Here is a 19750-nt window from a genome sequence, read left to right on the forward strand (position 1 = left end):
AAGTCTTAGAAATGATTATACCACAAGGGAACGTTTACCTCAAGTGGATCCCATAGAGCAGGGGTGGCCAACCTGCAGAGTCCAAACTTCTGAGCCCAAATTGAGTAACGTGCTCGCCGTGAGCATTTGCGTCACTTGACGTGATGTTAACAGCCATGGAAGCTGGTCACCGTGTACTTGTGCAAAGATTCGAGGAGATGCACAATAACTTCTGAAGCGCTGTACGTGGCTGTGGAGCCACGGGTTGGCCACCCCTGCCCTAGACAAGCAAGGTACGGTGCAGAGCAGTAGAGGTCTAGTTAGCAAACTAGTAAGCAACCTACATTCAGTGCTTAGATCGTGGTGTAGAGCATTTTAAGATCTCCCACCAACATAAGAGCACAAGGAAGGGCTCTGATGGACCTCGGAGTCCAACTGTTTGTGATCATAGGCAACCTCTCATCCAAAAGAATGCAGCCCACATTCAAAGCAATTTGGCTCTCAGCTAATCTCATTCCCTTATGGACTCAGATTTGCTTCTGCAGCAGCACACTTCCAAAGCAAAACAGACCCGTGGAAGCAGCAAATGAACTCGCTACTGGGCACTTGTCTTCCAAGTTTGCTGGTTTGATAGGATTGTTTGGAAGAGTATTATATTAGGCGCCTAGAAGGCAATTTGAAAGCAAATGCAATTTGAAATATATAATTACACACAATGAGGGAATCATTTTATTAGATTATGGAAGACAGCAGCATTACAGTACAAAAAGTTACAAGGGTAGCAGAAAAAAGTATTTTTGGTTTAAATACTTAGGATTATACAGGGGAACAGGTGATGGATAGTAGTACCCTTTCTAGGGCTAACTCCTAATCAGGTTATCAAAATAAGTTTTGAATATTTACCACAAGTAAAAAAAGTTACAACAAACATTGTTATAAAATGCTTTAATAAATAATTTTCTTCTGAAAGTTATTTAAGAACATGTCAAACAAAATGTACTAAACAGAAGATCCTGCAAAGCAATTCCTGCATTCATGTATAAAATAACTGGTTTCAAAACATTCATGTTTATATTGTTCATTGGCCAGAGTTTATACTTTCAGATAAACATCCGCTCTTCTTACTGGTAGGATAACTAGGTGTATGTAGTGTTATGGTTTTCCAGTAATTAAAATAAACGTATAGTTTGCCCAGTTAATAGCAATAATAAAGCCTCAAAGTCAAAAAACAAAATGCGCAAGCCATCCCGTATGAATAACCATTTCTATCGAGGTACTCCATCTTCCAAGTTTGCCAACCTTTTTCTTAGAGCGATAGATGAATAAGCACAACAGAAACAAGAATGAGGAAATATTGTTCCCTTCATTAGGCCTGTATTTAAACGCAAAAAATATGTAATACTACATGTAATTAACATATTCACAAAAGAAAAACAATGCCTTGCTAAGTTGGTACTGTACAGTAGATGCATCCTCTAGTGTTCTTGAGATGGGCAGAACCTGGGAATAAACAAAACACTTCTGGATCTATTTACATGTAAATGATTGTGTTACAATGTAAATACAAATGACCAACAGATTCCTAACATTGTATTAACGTCATTTTCTAATTTGGACATAATACCAAAAAAGGGTCTCAAACTGCCATAAAACCTCCCTTTTCTGCAACATAAATTAAAAAGGAATGACATGTAAAAAAAAGAAAAAAAAAAGAAGAGACAGAAATATTTTAAGTTATTAAATCAAATATACAGAGTGATTCATTTAATATGTACATATTTACAAAAAAAAAAAAAAGCATTTTCACAATTAGAAAATAAACCATGTCAGTTACGGGAACCTACAGTTCTCACAATTTAACTATATTGGTATGGCAGTCTTTGACAGTTGCTATAGAAAAAGTTTAAATCTCAAGGCACTTGTCACATGCTTCAATACTGCAATTCTAAAGTAATTAAAAACAAAAATAAAAAGGCCACTTTTAAACCACAGTTGAAAGATCTCTATAAATTTCTGTTCCTGTTACGAAGTGTGTAAGGCAAATTTGGGAAATAAAAAAGGAAAACAGAAAACAAACAAACAAACAAAAAAAAAAACTTACAGAAGCTACTAACGTAACAAGTGCTGTGAGCTGCCATTAATAGAGATTCAAAGTCAAGAAAACAGTTTAAGTTTACACACTTTCCTCAACCAGGAGGTTTTAAAGCCACCATTAAATTAGAGCAAGTAATAAAAAGAAATACATTCTGTAAACAGTGTATAGTCTTTTGTAATAAACTTTACACATATTGAAAATACAGCCTCTCTCCTCTGCCATACAGCGAGTGTATTATAAGTAAACTTTACAAAAATAGCAACTATCAAAGATTACTCATTTTTTTTCCATCTGACAGTCATTGAATAATTTATACAAGGCTAAAGAAACAAAATAAACTTTTTTTATTTTATTTTATTATTATTTTTATTTATTTATTTATTTTTTTTTACTCAAAATAAAGAAACTATGAACATTTGCCTCCAGATATTTGTCCTTGATGCAAAATGGAGATGTCAATTTTCCCCTCCCTGTTAAGTGCAGGCACAGCGTGCCTGTGTTCTGAGTACAGGTTAGTCTCTACCGCCTTCAAAGTTTGATGCATTCACATTTTTTACAGATCTGTTGTCCATTTTGACTATCTGATAGGCTTTCTTTACTGGACTGCTCTCAGACGTGTCGGATGCCTTTGCTGGCAAAGGCTTTGGATGTTTGTGAGAGAGGAATTTGTCCATTTCCATGACCTCTCTTTCCTCATCCTCCTCATCCTCTTCCTCATACTCCACATACTCCTCCACCATATCACAAGTTCTTTTTTGAGGAGCAATGAAATTCTTGCATTCATAATGAATGTCTTTGTTACTGTAAGATTTGTCTATCGGGTTTCTTATTGGATTTAAAGGAGCCCACTGGTTATTGGTACCCTCCTCTCTAGGTGGGCGGCTTCTTTCTCTCTCTTTTCTTCTCTTTCGAGTCCACCACACACAGATGATTATGCAAGTCAGCCATACAATGCTACAGACAGCACAAATAATTGGAACCAAATAACCTAGAGGACAAACCAGAATAGAACAGCTGGTTATAGATACTGGACATTTGCACTAGGAACTGGTCACACAAATGCTCTAAGAGCTCCCTTCTGAAGCCTTTTGGGAAAAAAAGTGAATGTGCCTAAACACCGAGGTACTATATAGTATTTCTGCTTGAAACTCTAGGTCCTCCTTTTGACAATTTCTGGCCTCTTAAAACACTGCAACTGAGAGGCCCTAATCATTTGGGAAACAAAAACTTCAGCGAGTCCATGTTTTAGTGAGACCAACTGACAATTAGGATATGAACAGACATTCATTTCTACTGGTGGACATTTCTGAGAAGATTTCATTGGTAGAAATCTTTCCAGGAGAGGGAGCCTACAGGCAGGCTGCAGATGCCCCCGCTCCCTTTGCTAAACTAGACAGTGACCAGTTTGGGAAAGAGGCAGGGAATTGTGGTGGCTGCTACACACTCCTCCTGGACCAGCTCCTGAGCAGCTGCTCGTCCACTCTGCTTCTGGTCTCAAGGGGCTGAGCAGAGGCTGCGAGACAAAGCCCACCAGGTGTCTGCTTCTCCATGCCTGAACACCAGGAGCCAGGCAGACTGAACCCAATGGCAAAGCCCTTGCACACGCCATATACTGGAGATGTCAGTGTGTGTAGCAGGCAGGTGGTTTGCCCTACTGCCCTTGGGAGAGCCTTCCTAAGCACAATTCCCAGCCCACTAGCTTCCCCTTACTACTTGTAATTTAAGAGACAACAGGGTTGGCCCCTGGGCTTGGGGAGGCTTTCACCAATTCCAATTCTATCCCCTCCATCTTTTAATAAACTGGGAGCTGAGGCAGGGGCAGGAGTCGAGGGCAAAGGGAAGATGGAGGGAACTAGCAAAATCCCTTGCATCTTCCCCAAAACAGGGATTGTCTAGTTTGGAAGAGGGACAGGGAGCAGTGACTGCTGCTAGTCTCCCATCCTGATCTATGGGAGAGGCTACAGTAGCTTCCCTCGCCCCTTCTTCCTGGCTGGAGTTGGCTTTTTTCTCCTAGAACCACTATTTTTGGTCTACGAGGAAGAGCTTGAATGCTTCTGGTTTCTACCAGGAGAACAGGATTCTCCTGGTAGAAACTGAACATCTGTACAGGGCCATCTGATTTACCGTCACCACCTAATGTCTGCACTGGACTCTCTTTATGTAGTTAAATTACAGGAAGTAAATTTACAAATGACCTAAGTGTCCACTGCTTCTTTCCCTCTTATTATTGATGTATGTACTAGAGGCTGCAAACACATGCTTCACAGATTGTTACTATAGGCCTCTGTACTGATAAGGCATAACATGAGTATCAATGTGCGAGTTCATGGAAATGTTAATATATAATACACACTATTTCCTCACAGCGTGCTTGATTTAAAACTTTAAACATTGATAATAATCTTGAGGATTAAAAAATACCCCTCATACCCTTAGAAGTAAAACTGACAAGGAAAAAAAAAGAGGGAACAATTTGCCCTTTGCTTCCTAAGAAAAATAATGACATTTTGCTCAATAAGCCAAGTCATAGGTTTTTCCCCATTTCTGTGCCTGCCTTTCCTAGTGAGCATTTCCACAGCTTGCATGGCATACAACAGATTATTTCCTCCTCAAGTTATACCCTTTTAGGATGTTCTGGGACACCATTTGCACTGGATTTGGTTTTAATTGGTTTTATATGATGGCCCTATTGTCAGCGCATAATGATTTTGTTTTCTTTTCTGAAAATTGGGAAAGAATTTCTCAAAGGAAAATGAGTGCAGGGAAGAGAAAACTGCAAGAGGAAATTCAAAAGATGAGACACTCTGCTTTTTCCTTTGAGACTGCAGTTAGTGCTGGGGAAGAGCACTTGGCTGATGTGAGTGATCAATCAGCCAACACTATGACTGAAATAAGTGTTCCTTCTCCACATTCTCAGATGAGTTTAAATTGCCAGATGATGCCTAGTTCTGTAGGATAAGCACTACACGGCTGCAGAATCTAGCTGCACACAGATATAGAAAAGACTTCCACTTTTGCAGTGTTTTGTTTGTTTCAGATGGATTTGCTTATTTCTCCTGACTTTTAAGATATTATCTGTCTTGTCAAAAAAGGCCTCTGAACAAGTTCCTAGGTAGAGGGCTAGGGAAGAGACAGCCTATGAAGATGATTTATGGAATGTGCCCTGAGCCTCAGAGAAAATCCATTTGGGACTGGTGGCTAGGGGAGTAAGGGTTATTATTAAGGGATCTATTTGGAGAATGCAACACTCCTACAGAAGTTTGTTCCCCCCACACCTAACAGTAAAGAGAGCTCCTGACAGAGGCAAATGTAAAACTTGATTAGACTAGGACTGAAAGGCAAGGGGAGGAGCCTTCAAGGAGGGGACCACTAGTCATGCCATCTTCATCTCCAAGATGACATATGAATCTTGCATCTTCATAACAACCAGAACCCAGGGCTACTGTGCATGCAGTACTTACACAGGTCTTCGACCAGGGACATCCAATTACAAAAAAGATGAGTCCTCATTCATAGCTGGCTCTCTCCAAAAGCCAACTAATGGATACTTTGCTTAGATGTTGAAAAATGAGAGGTAAGTGATTAACACTAGGGTCAAAAGATGTTTGACCATCCCCTACAATTGTGGAGTCAGATGGTCATGGATAGAGATACTAGCTTTCAGGAGGCAGCTCAGGGAAGGAGTGGGATGCTGGTTTGAAGTTAGTCTTAAAACAACGCCAAGCTGACACCATGGTAGGCAAGGCTTAAATTACATATTATGCTCATCTTTAGGGGGGAAAAAAAAAAAAAAAAAAATGAAAAAAGAAAACACGGGGAAAATGTTCCTTATTGACTGCCTATTTTGAGAAGAAAGTGGGGTACTTATAGGCCTAAAAACAGACTGGCTGGCTTAATCTTCCATGGCATTTTACGTTATTGGATAAATCCTAGGTTGTTTCTGAAGTGGGAGACTAAGGATTTCTGTTCCTCCAGAACAACTCTTGTAGTTCTGTGCACTGCGAAGCATAGAAAGGGTATTACACACAGGATCAGAGCTTTGGCCCAGTTCTCTCTTCTCCAGAAAACCCATGTCCAGAGAAGAACAAAGCTGGCAGATATTTTTTCTTCAAGTTGAAGACTGAGTGTGTGGCCACATCTCAATGAGACACTGACTACACAGCCGCCTGATACTACTACGCAGTAGCATTGTGTGGCAAAACTGTGATGCAATGCTACTGTGCGGTAGCATTACAAAAAAGGTGCTCGCTGGCACTACTGCACAATAACTCTGGTTACTGCGCAGTAGCACCTCATGTAGACATGGCCCATGTGTGTTAAGGATCTTGGAGGATGACAATGGAACTGGACACGTGCCAACCTACAGTATATGTGGGTAAGCGTTTCCCCAGAAAAGATTTTGGAGAAGAAGTAGAGCCACAGGGTTTCTCCTGCTAAATTGCAAGCCCCTGTTCTAGGATTTCCCAGTGGATTTCAAGTGAAACTAAGATTTCAACAACCACTTATGTCCTCTCTGCTGAGAAGGGAAGAAGAAATGCTGATGTAAAAGACCTGACTTATAACCATTTTTGTACTTGCTCTGGTCTTGGGCACTTTGAGGGTTGCATCTAAATGAAGTGTATCTGTTAGGAAGCCACATGAACAGCAATGACTAATTAGAACAGGCCAAATATTAAGAAAGTGATAAGCAACCTTAACTCTTATGGATGCGAATGGGAACTCAAGCATCTTCCCAGACTGATTCTATCATTAACACCATTTCTGACATGGAAACTCAAAGTATAGCACCCCCCCACCTCCAACACATTGTCATTTAGAGAGACGATGAAAACCAAAATACTAGTTCCAGTTACCATGAAACTATGATTTGCAACAAGTATAACATTAGAATCTGCTCTGAAAAAGAGGAAGTTGACCAGCTTCTTTACGATCAATGCTGCCTTTTTTGCAGCACAGGAAAAAAGCCAAGAGACTGGTAACAAGAGCCACAGAATGAACACAAGATGCCAATGTCTCCACAGCCTTACCTGAGGATGAATTCCCAACAACTATGGTCTCCACTTTGACTTCAGTAACTGCCAGTGTAACAGTGCTGTTTTGCCGTTTGGTGATTGCATTTACTATAACATTAGAAGCGTTTTGTATTAGGCTGTTATCTTGCTCCTCTTGGTGTGGGGTAAAAGACTAGAGAGAGTTGAGAAAGGAGGGGAAAAAGGTTACTGCCTTTACTTAAAAGAAGTACACATCCAAAATTATCAATCACAAGTCTTAAATTAGCTTTGTTGATAATTACATTAATAATAAAAGTTAAAAGCATCACCCCTATTTAGTCTTCCAACAGGATAGCTGGTTTGGTTTTAACTCAATATACAAGTATTAAATTAGTACCCCCTTTCCAATGCCTTCACATGGCAGGAACATTGCCACTACTACACAACAAAAAACCCCAGCAGACTTCTGTGTTACTTACACGACGAGCTAAACATAGTCAGTTTGAAGGACTACAAAACATTACCTAGAAGTGAACTTATACAAATATCATAATCTGTTATATTTAATCTGTACAGCCTGTCAGCTTGCACCATAACTCAATATATTCTTTACTGGTATTTGTGAACAATGAGTATCGCTAAGAATATCTGTTTGATACCACACCCTCTGGCTTGTAACGTTTTACTACTTCTGGAAGCCTGGTTAGACCAGCTAACTTACAAACAAACACTGACATTTCCCATACAGAAACTCTTCTACAAGAGCCAAACAGTTCAGCAGTCCAAGAATTATTTTCATGTACTTGAACTAGATTTCCCTTTCCCCTCAACGACATTTTTGGCATGCTTATTGAGGTCCCTGGAGGTTGAGGAACTCATCACAGTGCGTGCACAGCATCCAACTAAAATGTCTCCATTTTTCTGATGTGCCCCAACCATAGCCATTCACTCAACATCAACCACCTAGTCTCTCTGCTGGGACAGTTAATAATCATGGATCCTGGGGATGTGGGCAAATTTAGATTGATATTTGACAGACGACTTATCATAAACATTAAGATAGTGGCAGTTTTCTACCAGTGTGAATTTTTGCATTTCAATAGTTAATAAAAAGAGCTAAAAAGTATTTCCACAAAATCAAAAAAGTTATGCTGAAATCAAAACTAAGCACAAAGTTCCAGCATTTGCTTTTAAAATGAAACAGATATTAACAGTTTTTCCCAGGTCCAATCTAGCAAGAAAACGTGTTTATGTTTATAAAAATAATCTAGTACTTACAACGGCAACTTCCACTGCATTCTCTGTGGAGTATGAGAGGTCACACAATATTATCAGTGTCCTCTCTTTAGAAACAGTCCTCGTAGCTGGTAAATAGCGAATTTCAGAGCAGATATTTTCAATTGTAGTACCCTGTCAGAAAGAAAATGGATTGTATCCTGGTGCTACAATAGGCTTCTTGAGTATGTATGTAACTTAATCCATTTGAGAGCTAGTAGCATTCTGGGCAAAATGGTAAAGGCCCAGGCTCTTTTGGCTTTTAGTGTTAGGACACAACCCAAGTGGTTTGAACCAATAAGTATTACCTCAATTTTATTTGTAGGTTAAGGAAAAAAAAAAAAAAATTAAAAGTATTGTTATTTTTCCCTTAAGTTGCAGGGGGGTTTTTTTTGAGCTATGGTTGAATGACAAAAATAGAAACAAGGTTCTCAATGTACAGCTATAAATAGTTGAAAAAAAGTTTTACAAATAGAGGACAGTTAGTAACCTTTGTTAAAAGTACTGAATAATGATGGCATCTGCTGAAGAATAAAGGTTTTATACTACTGATTGAGTCTGACATTAGGTTTTGGTCTTACCTGAGGTACTTTGTCTTTGTTAAAAGTTAAAGTAATTCTAGCACAGTCATTATCCAAGTATCCAGAATTTGGCAGACACTTTATATTGACAGGAAGAGGCTCCGATCCGCTGCATTCTCCCCAGCCAGTGCAAGGTGGTTGAAAACATTTTATGTACATTTTCTCTTGGCATTCTTGACCAATGGCACACTGATTACTTGCATGATCCCAGTGTTTTTGTAATAAACAAGGTTTCCTTCCACACCAGACCTGAAAATTAAAAGAATTACTATTTAAACTAAAATACATGGTAACTAGAATTCACAGTAATTAAAAGTTAATTCATGGAGAGTGGCAGCACTCAAACTTCATAAATCAGCAACTAAGTTGTTTGGTTTTTTTGGTGGTGTTTTTTTTTTTTTTTTAATTATTTTTACAGTATTGTGGTTTTGATTACTGTAGCTTTATTTAACTGTAACATATAGACTATGGTGCCCACAGTAGAAGCTACATGACATTCTCCTAATGTGGCAATGATCGTATCATCAGAAGTCCCACATACTGCTTTTATCCCACATATCCCAATGCACTTGAAAAGAGGCACCACCTTCATTTTAAAGATGAAGGAACTATGACAAATAGTTTAACTGACTTGCCAAAGTCAGCCAGCATGCCAGCAACTGGGAACCTTTCAAGTATCTGAGTGTTTAGGAAACCTAGTCATAGATAAGGGCTCCACTGTTCTGTTTTGTTGGGGGGTTTGTTTCTACAACACCTAGCACAGACTGATCTCTACCCCGAAGAGCTCAGTTTAAATACATGACAGGAGCTTCATAAGGAATTCTAAAAAAAGTGGTACAATATTGGTCAGCCTGACAGGCAATAGCAGCATACCTCTAACGTAACCACCGTTATAGAGAGCATAGAAACAAAGAATTAAGGGGAATGAGTTTTGTGGGTATTCATAAGTAGCTCTTTCCAAGTGCATTGGACATGATACCAACAAGACACTATCAGTGTCAGGATAGGGAGTGATACCTAGGTGAATATTCAAGCTTGTTCATGCAAACCCACTTCATTCCCATTCCCAACGAAAGAGTGCTCTAGTTCAGCAATACACAGTTATTGCCGTGCTACCTAAATTTCCAAGAGCACCTGTTTTATGGAAGGTGTCTAGAAGGGTTACATTCATATTTTGCTACCTATTCCTCTAGGGACATGTGCATTGCTTTTGTGACTCTAATCCAGTCAGTAAATCAAAGCTTATTTCATTGTGTATGAAAAAGCCTTGAGAAACAAGATATTTGTAATAGTTTTAGAGCACCTCATCTGCATTGTACCCCAGTCCACCTTCACCTACCCCATGTCCTTCACCAGAACATCACGATCAAGCTTTAGATATTTTAGGACTTTCTAGGTCACTTTGGCTAGGGACATAAATTTCACATAAACCGTTTAAGGTATCAGAAATCAGTTCAAGCAAAAAAGTTTAGTGTGTATAAAACACTTTCAAAATGGCAAAAACCAGTTTAAGATAAACCTGGATGGATGTGGCATCAGATTTTACTGATTTAGGTTAAATCAGTTTATTGAACTTCTGTTCCAGATCCCCTCCAGGTTCAAGTTGACTCAGTCCCCCAGCATCTTAGGATGTTTTGTACCTCCCCTACAAAGTGCCCCTTGCAAGGTGGGTGGGCTAGCTTTTGCCCAAACTGTCCGTTCCAGCTGAGCAGGAAGATGTACTCCAGTGCCCACTATCTTCTGGCCCGGGCAACTGCAGGCACGGGGCTGCATTTCTGGAATCAAAAGCGAATGTCTGTTCACTTGCTTAACGGTTCAATCCATGCAGCTTAGACTACCCTGCAAAGATTGAAATCGATTCTGCCTCAGGCTTCTTGACCATCTGTACTTAGTCTTTTAGATCACTTGTAATGTTGCAAAAATCAAGGTCCGAGTTAATTTTAACACAGAGAAAGCCAAGACTATTTGAAGTGTAAGACTATTACAATTTTTTTTTGCCTGCTAGGCATATATAGCTAGGCAAGAAAACAGGCAGACCTGCAAATAGGACAGTTTTAAACAAAATTTCTAGGGTTTTTCCCCCAGCATGCAAGATGTGTGGAAATCAATCTAATGGAGTGACATTCCATATGTTATTGGAGCCCATCTGGAATGATCTAGTGGTGGTGAATAATGCTGGTATTATTTTTCATACCGCTCCATTTTGTCAGGCTGCATCAGTACCAGAGCCGGACTGTACAATAATAGATGCAAGCACTGTATTTTATTGATAACTGCCGGGAGTCAGCTCAGATGTTTGGAACATTAGATGGAATAAGGGGAGAAACTGGTTAGTGGGCAGTGACCCAGTCAAGCTGCATTTATCATACGCGGTTACCATCATCTCCACCACAGAGAAAAAAGATGAATGACCACAAGGGTAAATTTCACAAGATCTCTGCTACATTACTTAAAATATAGCAAATCCTTTGAGCTTCTTATAAAATATCCCAATGAAATTAGTAGACTGTTTGCCAATTTATTCAAACTAGGATGTGCAAGAGAATACGCAGCATGCTCAGTGGGTGAAATTTTGTCCTAAGCGTCGGTCTTCAGTAGGGTAGTTACAATATGATGCAGCCATCTCCAAAGGAAAAACTGTGGGTCAAGTTTAGCTAGAATAAAAAGCATTTCAGAAGAAAACTTAAATAAGTCAAATAATTACCTTGGTGCAGTCAATATGGCCATCCAAACAGTGGCAGTTGTTGCATTCTTGGTCCCATCTGCTGCCATGAGGAAATGACGTTCCCTTAAGCCAGCAAGATTTTCCAAAACCAATCACTTAAAGGAAAAAAAAAAAGGCTCATTTTTTGAAGCACTAATAATTAAGTACAGCCCTAAATCAAAAATGATATAATCTCATTTTTCTAGAAAGTCACCATTGGACATGCACACTGTACTTGTTATAAAAAGTTAAAAACTGGTTCTTTTTTTTTTTTTTTTTAATTAGGACTATTAAGCTATTACCTTCTTGGCATCTAGACCCAACTCTTCCAGGAGGACAAGTGCACCTGTATCCATTTATTTCATCTATGCAAGTAGAACCATATGCACAAGGAGTGGACTGACACTCATCAATATCTGGGGAAGGGGGAAATAAAATTAAAATCAGCAAGACAGTGGCAAAAGTTTAAACATAAGCAGTGTTTTAAATCGTAAACAATCCCACATCAAGATCCGCCATCATCACTTCCAATGTTTACTTCAGACCTGTGCAAAGGTCTTTTAATTGCATCTACCGCACCTATTTTGTCTCAGCAGTTACAGCTGTTTAATATGGACTCACTAATGCAGATACCTGAATTCTAGCCTGAAGCAGCAAATTCACTTGGCTATATTTAACGTAAGTCTACTTTAATTATAAAAATTCAGTCGAACATAAAATGATGCAGTGACATCTAGTCTAGTCTAGTTTCTTTCCATGTATTAATGCCACCAGGAGTAAAGAACAGACCCTGTAGGTTACACAGTGCTGAAATTTAAGTCAACTATAAATCTGATGTAAGGATCCACCATAGTCTCATAGAAAATAAGAAGTTTCATTTTACAGATCTCACGGTCAGTTTTGGAAAACAGCCGTAAACAGTCATTAACATAAGCCCACACATTCCACGTGTTACTCCTGTGACAGCACTCTACCCACGATATTTTTGTTTCACTTAGCCATGTAATTTTTAATTACATAAAATAAGACTCCACTGAAAAACACTAATGTTATTTCTGCTAAAAAAACAGCATTTTTTTTTTTTTTAAAGAAAAATCTGAATAGTGTTCTACAGCTAGAAAGCTAGTGTCCTGGAACTTCCAAACAATTTCTACATAAAATCCTGCAGTAGAGCTTTTGAGTACAATTTAAGCCAAGACGTTTTAGTTGCATTTATCAAATGAAGAAAGGGCTTCTGTCCCAAACAAAAGATCCCTTTATTTGCAAGGTGAGGATCAGTGTCTATGAATAATTCAGTTAGCTTCTGTTCATTATTTGGGGTACAGCTGACCTAAGCTTAATACATCAAAGGTCAAAGGGTGTCTACAACAAAGATTTTTGGGTCGTGATGGCATGACCTCTCAGTCCTTCACCCATGCAGGTACTTACTAATTCTGCAGTCAGGACCAGCAAACCCAGGTGCACATTCACATCGAAACCAATTCACACCATCCACACAGATGCCTCCATTGTAACTGTAAAAATAATAAACCTACCGTTACAATGACTGTTCTCAGGGTAGATTCGCAAGCCCAAAGATAAGCAAAAACCTTAGGTCTTTCATATAACAGCCTGTTCAAATGCAAATTTCTATTGTTCCTATTCATGGCATTTTCTCACTATTGAACAATACAGAATTAAAAGTTCTTGCTAATTCATAATATACAATTTAATAAGCCACCTGCATTATTTTGTCAGCCTCTCCAATTAAACCTTTGTTAATTAAGCTTTCTGCCACTGTTTAGAAGAATTCTTTCCCTGCACAAAATATAAATTTGGGGTCAGAAATAGATTATATAAAAAATTTGATGGGCAGTTTGCTCTAATCTGAATGTCTGGTGTTTTAAGATGTCAATTTCACAGAAAACAAGTGGTTATGGGAATAGTAAAATATATTATTAGAAAACAGACAGAGAAACCTGTACTTGAAGTATAAGAACAGGCAATAACACTTGAAATTCCACTACGACACTTCAGAAGATACAGGATCCATATTGGATTTTAATTTGAATAATATCCAAATATATTTCTTTAATTCTTCTGTTTAAATACTTTGCAATCTGAGACAGGCTACATTGTTTATTTAATGAATATTTTCCTCTTAATTTTAAATTTTTCTGATCATTTGCAGCTAAAAAACAGATTGTTATAACTATTCTTTGCTTGGATCAAATAATTCTAGCTTAAACTTATTAACAGAAATTAAGTTTCACCTAGTGAATTCAAGACTACTATTTAAAAAAATCCTACAACACAAGAAAAGGTTCTTTTCTTTTAGAAGTATTGCATATATCTATTTACCCTTTATAAGAAAGTTTGTGTATTATGTTCAAGTATTGTGAAAACAAATGAGCAAAAGAGCTTTTTCAGTACTTACCATGGGTGGGGGTTGCAGTCATTGGTATCTGTAATGGAAGGAGTAAGATTAATTATTTTGGTTCTTAAGTCTTAAATATAATACAACACGTCTAAAAAGTCTACAGCAAGACAGAAGAAAGCATAACACAAAAAATATTATTCTGCTTTCATCAAATTGTAATATTGGTATCAGTATAGTAAAACAACACTATTTTTTCAAGAGATGTTTTAGTTAACACTCCAGAAGATGACAGAAAAATGGTCATATATGAACTTTGCACAAAAAATAACTAATGCAAAAAACATTGTATCTGGCCATTTAATTTAGTGACATTTGAACACTTGTGACCTAGCTAAGTAAGAGACAACATTGCAGTCTAAGGTTGAAGGACAACTGGTAAGACTGTATTAATGATAGAATTGTTTGTTGCTCATTCAAATCAGCTTTTAAGAGCTTTTTCAAGGAGCATTACTCTTTTGACTTCTCATTCTGTATGCATGGAATTGGCTTTTTAAAATGGTTTTTACTGCATTTAGCAAAATTCTTCTCATTAAAAGCAAATAATTTAGAAATCAGTATTCATCACACTAGTATGCAGAAGTTTAAACAACTTAATCAAGATACAGGCTATTTAAAAACAAGGTAATTTCACAGTGGATTTTAAAATTTTTAAAAAACAACAAATAATGCAGTCCAGAGGTAATATTTTCTACAAGTTGTGTCTTGAAGAATCACAAACTCCAACTTTGCCCCACCTAAACAAATCATCATAAAGGTATGTCACGAAAGTAGTGAAATGTTCACGTCAAGAATAAAAGTGAACATTTTACCACTTCTGACAGAAGTGAGTTCATTCTCCTTTTTAATATGCAACTAATTTTTTTTTAGAGAAAAGATATTCATAAAGTTTAGAGAATAAACTTCCAAAGATCATTTCTGCACAGGAAGTTGAAAAGTTATGTTGGCAAACATTAGGTGCAAAACAAACAAGCTCTTCGTTCATTAGACAAGCTTTGTCTTCCCTCATCCCCTCCCACCCCGAATGATTCATGTATGTTGCAACACAAACGTTAAGGACTTGCTTTGGTTTAGTTAACAGCTCTTACCAGACACTCCTAGAAATGCAAAGGAGAAAAAAAAAGTGAAGTCTTACTCTGTGTGCATGTACGTCCTTCCCATCCCTCTTTGCAGATGCAAGAAAAGGAATCACCACTGCCAACACAAGTTCCACCGTTCATGCAAGGGTTAGGAATACAGCTGCTGTTTTTAGCTTTAATTAAAAAAAAAATAAAGAATAAATGTCAAAATACAATAAAAGTAATCTAGATACCAATCCTCCTATCACTTGGCAGTTGGGATTGAGGCAATTCAGCAATTCCTAATTTTGTTGAACCGACGACCAGTGACACAAGATTTGGAGAAACCTTTAAAGACTGCAGAGTAAAATGATATGCAATGATTTCTCAATCACTTGAGGCCTCATCCTAATTAAAAAGTCAACTTAATTTAAGCCCCAATGTGTGGAGTTTAATATCCCTTTCAAAACATACTATAACTAGTCAGAACTGGATATTTTTATCTGATTAAACGCTTATCTTCACTTTTTGTAGACTGAAACTTAGTGTCATAGGACCAGCATAAAGTCAGCATAGTAAACACTAGTATTAAAGCTATGAGCTATACTTTAAAATTCTGTTAGGTGGTTAAAAACCATGATCATATCTGACAATCTTAAAGGAAAAAAAATCTGAATTAAGTTGAACTAGAAGTAGGTTGTCGGCATCCCTTTTTTGTCCTGAAATCCCTAAAGAAAGTTTAGGATCCATGAATACAATGGAAATAGAGCCATGGAAACTGTTCAATTCGTTTATAGAACATGTACAACCCCCATTTCCTCCTCAAAAGGAAGTTCAAGGCATGTTAGCTCTACCTGAGAAGAACAAGCTCCACATGACCATTCTACCTTTCCCGCATCTCTCTGTAGTGCGTGATAGTGAGATCCTTATGATGGACTTCTGACTAGCTGATAGGAAAGATCTGAAATGGCCAATTAGCAGAAAGGTCCCGCCCCACCCATCTACCAACCACCTGAGCAATATCCAGAGAGAAGATTCTATAGACGGTTTTTGTCTAATATACATCACTGTACATTGCTCACCGATGTTGCAAGTACTTCCTTTCCATTCTGGGGGACACGAACATCGAAAAGTGTCTCCATCATCATAACACGTTCCCCCATTGCTACAAGTATTTGCATCACACTGGTATTCACCTAGAGGTTACAGTAAAACAAATAAGCACATACTGAATGAAAGTTAACAAAGGTATGAAAATATTTACTGTGAAAGTTACTGAAGACTGTTTAGATATAGCTTAAGAGTGTCCTTAACAAAATTAAAAAAAAACCTGTCTCAATTGAATAAACACAGGTATTGAACAAAAGAGAAAAAGTTATATTTATTCTGATGTTGAAGTAACATCAAATAGGTGGTACTTATTGCCAATTTTCTTTCAGTCTCTTAATTCAAAAAGCCCAGTGCTTTGGCACAGGTGTTCAAAATGGGTTCAGTTGTCACAGGAAGCTTGGGGAAGATGATTAAGAAAATGGAATTGATTCCTCTACGGCTGAGCTCTTAAATGCTCATCAGAAAACTGGCAGTTTTCAGGAATAAGGAAAACAAGCACGTACATAACAATTGCGTAACGTGAAAAATACTTACGCGAATGGCAAGTTTTGCCTTTCCAGCCATTCTTACATTCGCAATAAAAGTCATTCACCAGATCAACACATTGGCCTCCATGGTGACATGTATTTGGAAAACAGTCATTAAAATCTGTAAAAATTTGAACATTCAACAAAATATTCTGGTTAAAGATGGGTGAATTTACTTTTTTTTTTTTTTAATCTTCTTTGCAGAAAATTAAAAATGTTGCCTCCGGAGAGGGACAGGAAATGCTTTTGATTGTACTGGTTGTTAAGAAAACTCCATGCTTCAAAGTTGGCATAAAAATGGCAAAGTGGCATAAAAATAAAAACATTTAGTATAGAAGACTGAATCAAAGAAGCCTTAGATGCTCTATCGGATTTGAAACACTTGGGAAAGGTAATAAACTCATATCTTGGCACTTACTCCCAAAGGAGGTGAACAGCCATAGTGCACACTTCTTTGCACAGATCTTGACTTCAATGGGCTTTTGATAAACTCCATAAGGGCCAATCAAGAAGCTGTAACCAAGACCTAGAGGTGTTCAGTACCTACATTAATTAAAGTTTTTGGCCCGTCTAATTTTTAAAGAGTGATGTAAAATCTATCAAGTAACTTGACACTATATGGGAGTTTTCTAGAATAGAAGAGGAGGATTCTTTCCAGCTGAAACAGGAACCAAAGTTTTGGTAGTTACAACATATTGACTTGATAGAAACCTCAGTCAAGAGGTTTAAAAAAAACCAAAACCAAAACCTTTTCCTAAATAAGTAATTGCTGATGGACTCAGGACCCTCTTCATATCTTACCTCCTTATCTTAAAGATGGCACTGGCAGTGTATACTAGCAAGTCCTAAACTCAAGTTTTAACAATGGTTTTCATGCAGGGAAGAGGGAGGGGGAAAAACATGAATACCACTTCCTGCAGAACCCTGAATTTTCTTTTGAGATTCATCTGAGTATTGATCGGGCATAAATCTTTACTTATTAAGTTCTGAAAGTGCAGTAGGAACACTTTCACTGAGGAAGTGAAGCCCCCCTGGCAACCCTTAAATGGAAATGAAATCGAGATGGGATACAAAAGTTTATAGTTAATGATATGCACTAAATTACAGAGTCGGATTCTAAACTCTACTTCATATAAATTGTGCTTCTAGCTTACTTTTGCCATCTATTTAATTCCTATTTATTCTATGGAAACACTTGGTAGTATCTAGATAATGCAACAGATTCTTATTAGTGATAGCACCTCTCTGAAACAGAAGTCCCTGGATAGGTATGGCAGCTCTGCTATTATATTATCCAGGACACTAATGACAAATAAAAAGCTAGCCAACCTCTGGCTGGCATACTTTGGATTGTATTTTAACTGTACTTCTGAAGGTTCCAGTGGGATTATTTATAATTCTCTCTTAGAGTTCAATTGAAGAAAACATCTCTGCAATGCAGACTAACCTACGACATTCTTTAATTTCCATCATGCAAGACAATTATAAAAACAACCCACTTGATTTCTCATTAACCCACATTTCCTTTGATTAGGATTGGGGGGAGGGGGAAAACAAACTAGTGATATACAGACTGATCAAGTTACTTTTGTTATGGCAATCATTGCACATTACTAGATTGTCCCAAGGACAAGCGTTTCTATCTTTTAACTAGTATAGTGATAATGTTTAAGCAGCGTTTAATCAGAAACACAATATTGCAAAGACGACATTACAGTCGCATTTAAATTAGTGAGCACCTTGGAAGTGATAATGTTAGGGTTCTATGGAAGAGAAGGAAAAACCGTACTCTAGTGATGTTGATCACAGACCAAGTGCCTTGTATTGTTTTCACAAAGCTATAAAATTTAAAATATGGAAATTCTTGGTAGTACCCACTTGTGTCACACAACTCTCCTTCCCAGCCGCTTGTACAGAAACACCTAAATGAATCAACTTCATCAATGCATGTTCCACCATTTTTGCAAGGGTTTCCAAGACAATCATTGATATCTAGGGAAAAAATATCAACAGTTATACTTGGACAGTTTCCATCCTGCAAGAACACTAATGACAGTTCCAGGTTAATGATGGAGCTTTATCCTCATGAAGGTGTGCCAGACAGCTCTGAAAACACATCCTCCATCTCTCTACCATAAACAGGAGCACAGAACTGGTTTTAAAAATTAAAAGTAGTCATGCACCCAACTGTTAGGGACACTAGTGACAGCAGTGTAAGCTTTCCTGCAATGCTCTAATGATAGGGATTTTGAAATTTCTTGGTCCAGGTTTCATTTTCATAGCTTCCTGTGAAAGAATTACCCAGGGAAGTCCCGATTGTGCTGAAAATACTTGTTCACTAATATCCAGGTTGAAATCACCAACTTTTTCACACAGGAAAAACTGAACTTTTTTAAGCAACACCAAAGATAAAGAGCAATGCCTCCTCCCACCATCATAGTCACTGACATGTATTTTTTTTGAGATTTTGTTGTGTCCTTTAAAGCAACTGGTAAATCTATGCCATGAAGTAGAGGTTTTTGAGGTTTCTTTGAAGGGGTTTTACTTACTTTCATGACAATAGGTTCCAGTAAAACCCCTCTCACAGGCACAAGTAAAATTTCCTCCTGGTTGACTAATGCACTGTCCATGAGGCCCACAAACATTAGAGGAAATGAAACGGATGCCTTCCCGAGTAGCATTTGTGAAGACTTCTATTGTACAGCTGTCAATTACTAAGAATAATAAAAAAAAAAAAAGCAGGGGTGGGGAGAAGATTACTCTTAATATCTTTAACTATACATACTGTATTTACTGGGATCCAAGAAGAGGTCCCCCATGGATTTGAGTATGGGAGGGGATGTGGGGGAGACCATGCAGTGTGGCCAGGAAAGTGCAGGGGAACTGCATAGTGTGGGGAGAAGGACATTTTTTGTTCAGTGCCTGGGGGCAGGGAAGTATTAAGCAGGGACAGTGAATGCAGGGAAAACTGCTCAGCAGTATGGGAGCTGCTGCAGCTTCAGCTTTGGTTCTGA

At 38.0% G+C, this 19750-nt stretch overlaps 1 protein-coding gene across 1 annotated transcript in view; it reads right to left on the reverse strand.

Annotated features, from left to right (window-relative positions):
- Positions 1–682: 682 nt before the first annotated feature.
- JAG2 (jagged 2) overlaps positions 683–19750 on the reverse strand; it is a 62907-nt gene continuing 43839 nt past the window's right edge. Inside the window, exons 13-25 of the mRNA XM_019551163.1 lie at positions 19286–19450; positions 18615–18728; positions 16744–16857; positions 16182–16295; positions 15177–15293; positions 14042–14069; positions 13054–13139; positions 11928–12041; positions 11626–11741; positions 8922–9170; positions 8344–8475; positions 7102–7258; positions 683–3062 (exon numbers count right to left, since the gene is read on the reverse strand). Of these exons, the coding sequence (XP_019406708.1) occupies positions 2587–3062; positions 7102–7258; positions 8344–8475; positions 8922–9170; positions 11626–11741; positions 11928–12041; positions 13054–13139; positions 14042–14069; positions 15177–15293; positions 16182–16295; positions 16744–16857; positions 18615–18728; positions 19286–19450 (1982 nt within the window). The 3' untranslated portion in view covers positions 683–2586. The remainder of the gene's footprint in view (positions 3063–7101; positions 7259–8343; positions 8476–8921; positions 9171–11625; positions 11742–11927; positions 12042–13053; positions 13140–14041; positions 14070–15176; positions 15294–16181; positions 16296–16743; positions 16858–18614; positions 18729–19285; positions 19451–19750) is intronic.

This window comes from Crocodylus porosus, unplaced genomic scaffold (genome assembly GCF_001723895.1).
Source record: "Crocodylus porosus isolate Cpor-Errol unplaced genomic scaffold, CroPor_comp1, whole genome shotgun sequence".
Classification (NCBI taxonomy): Eukaryota; Metazoa; Chordata; order Crocodylia; family Crocodylidae; genus Crocodylus; species Crocodylus porosus.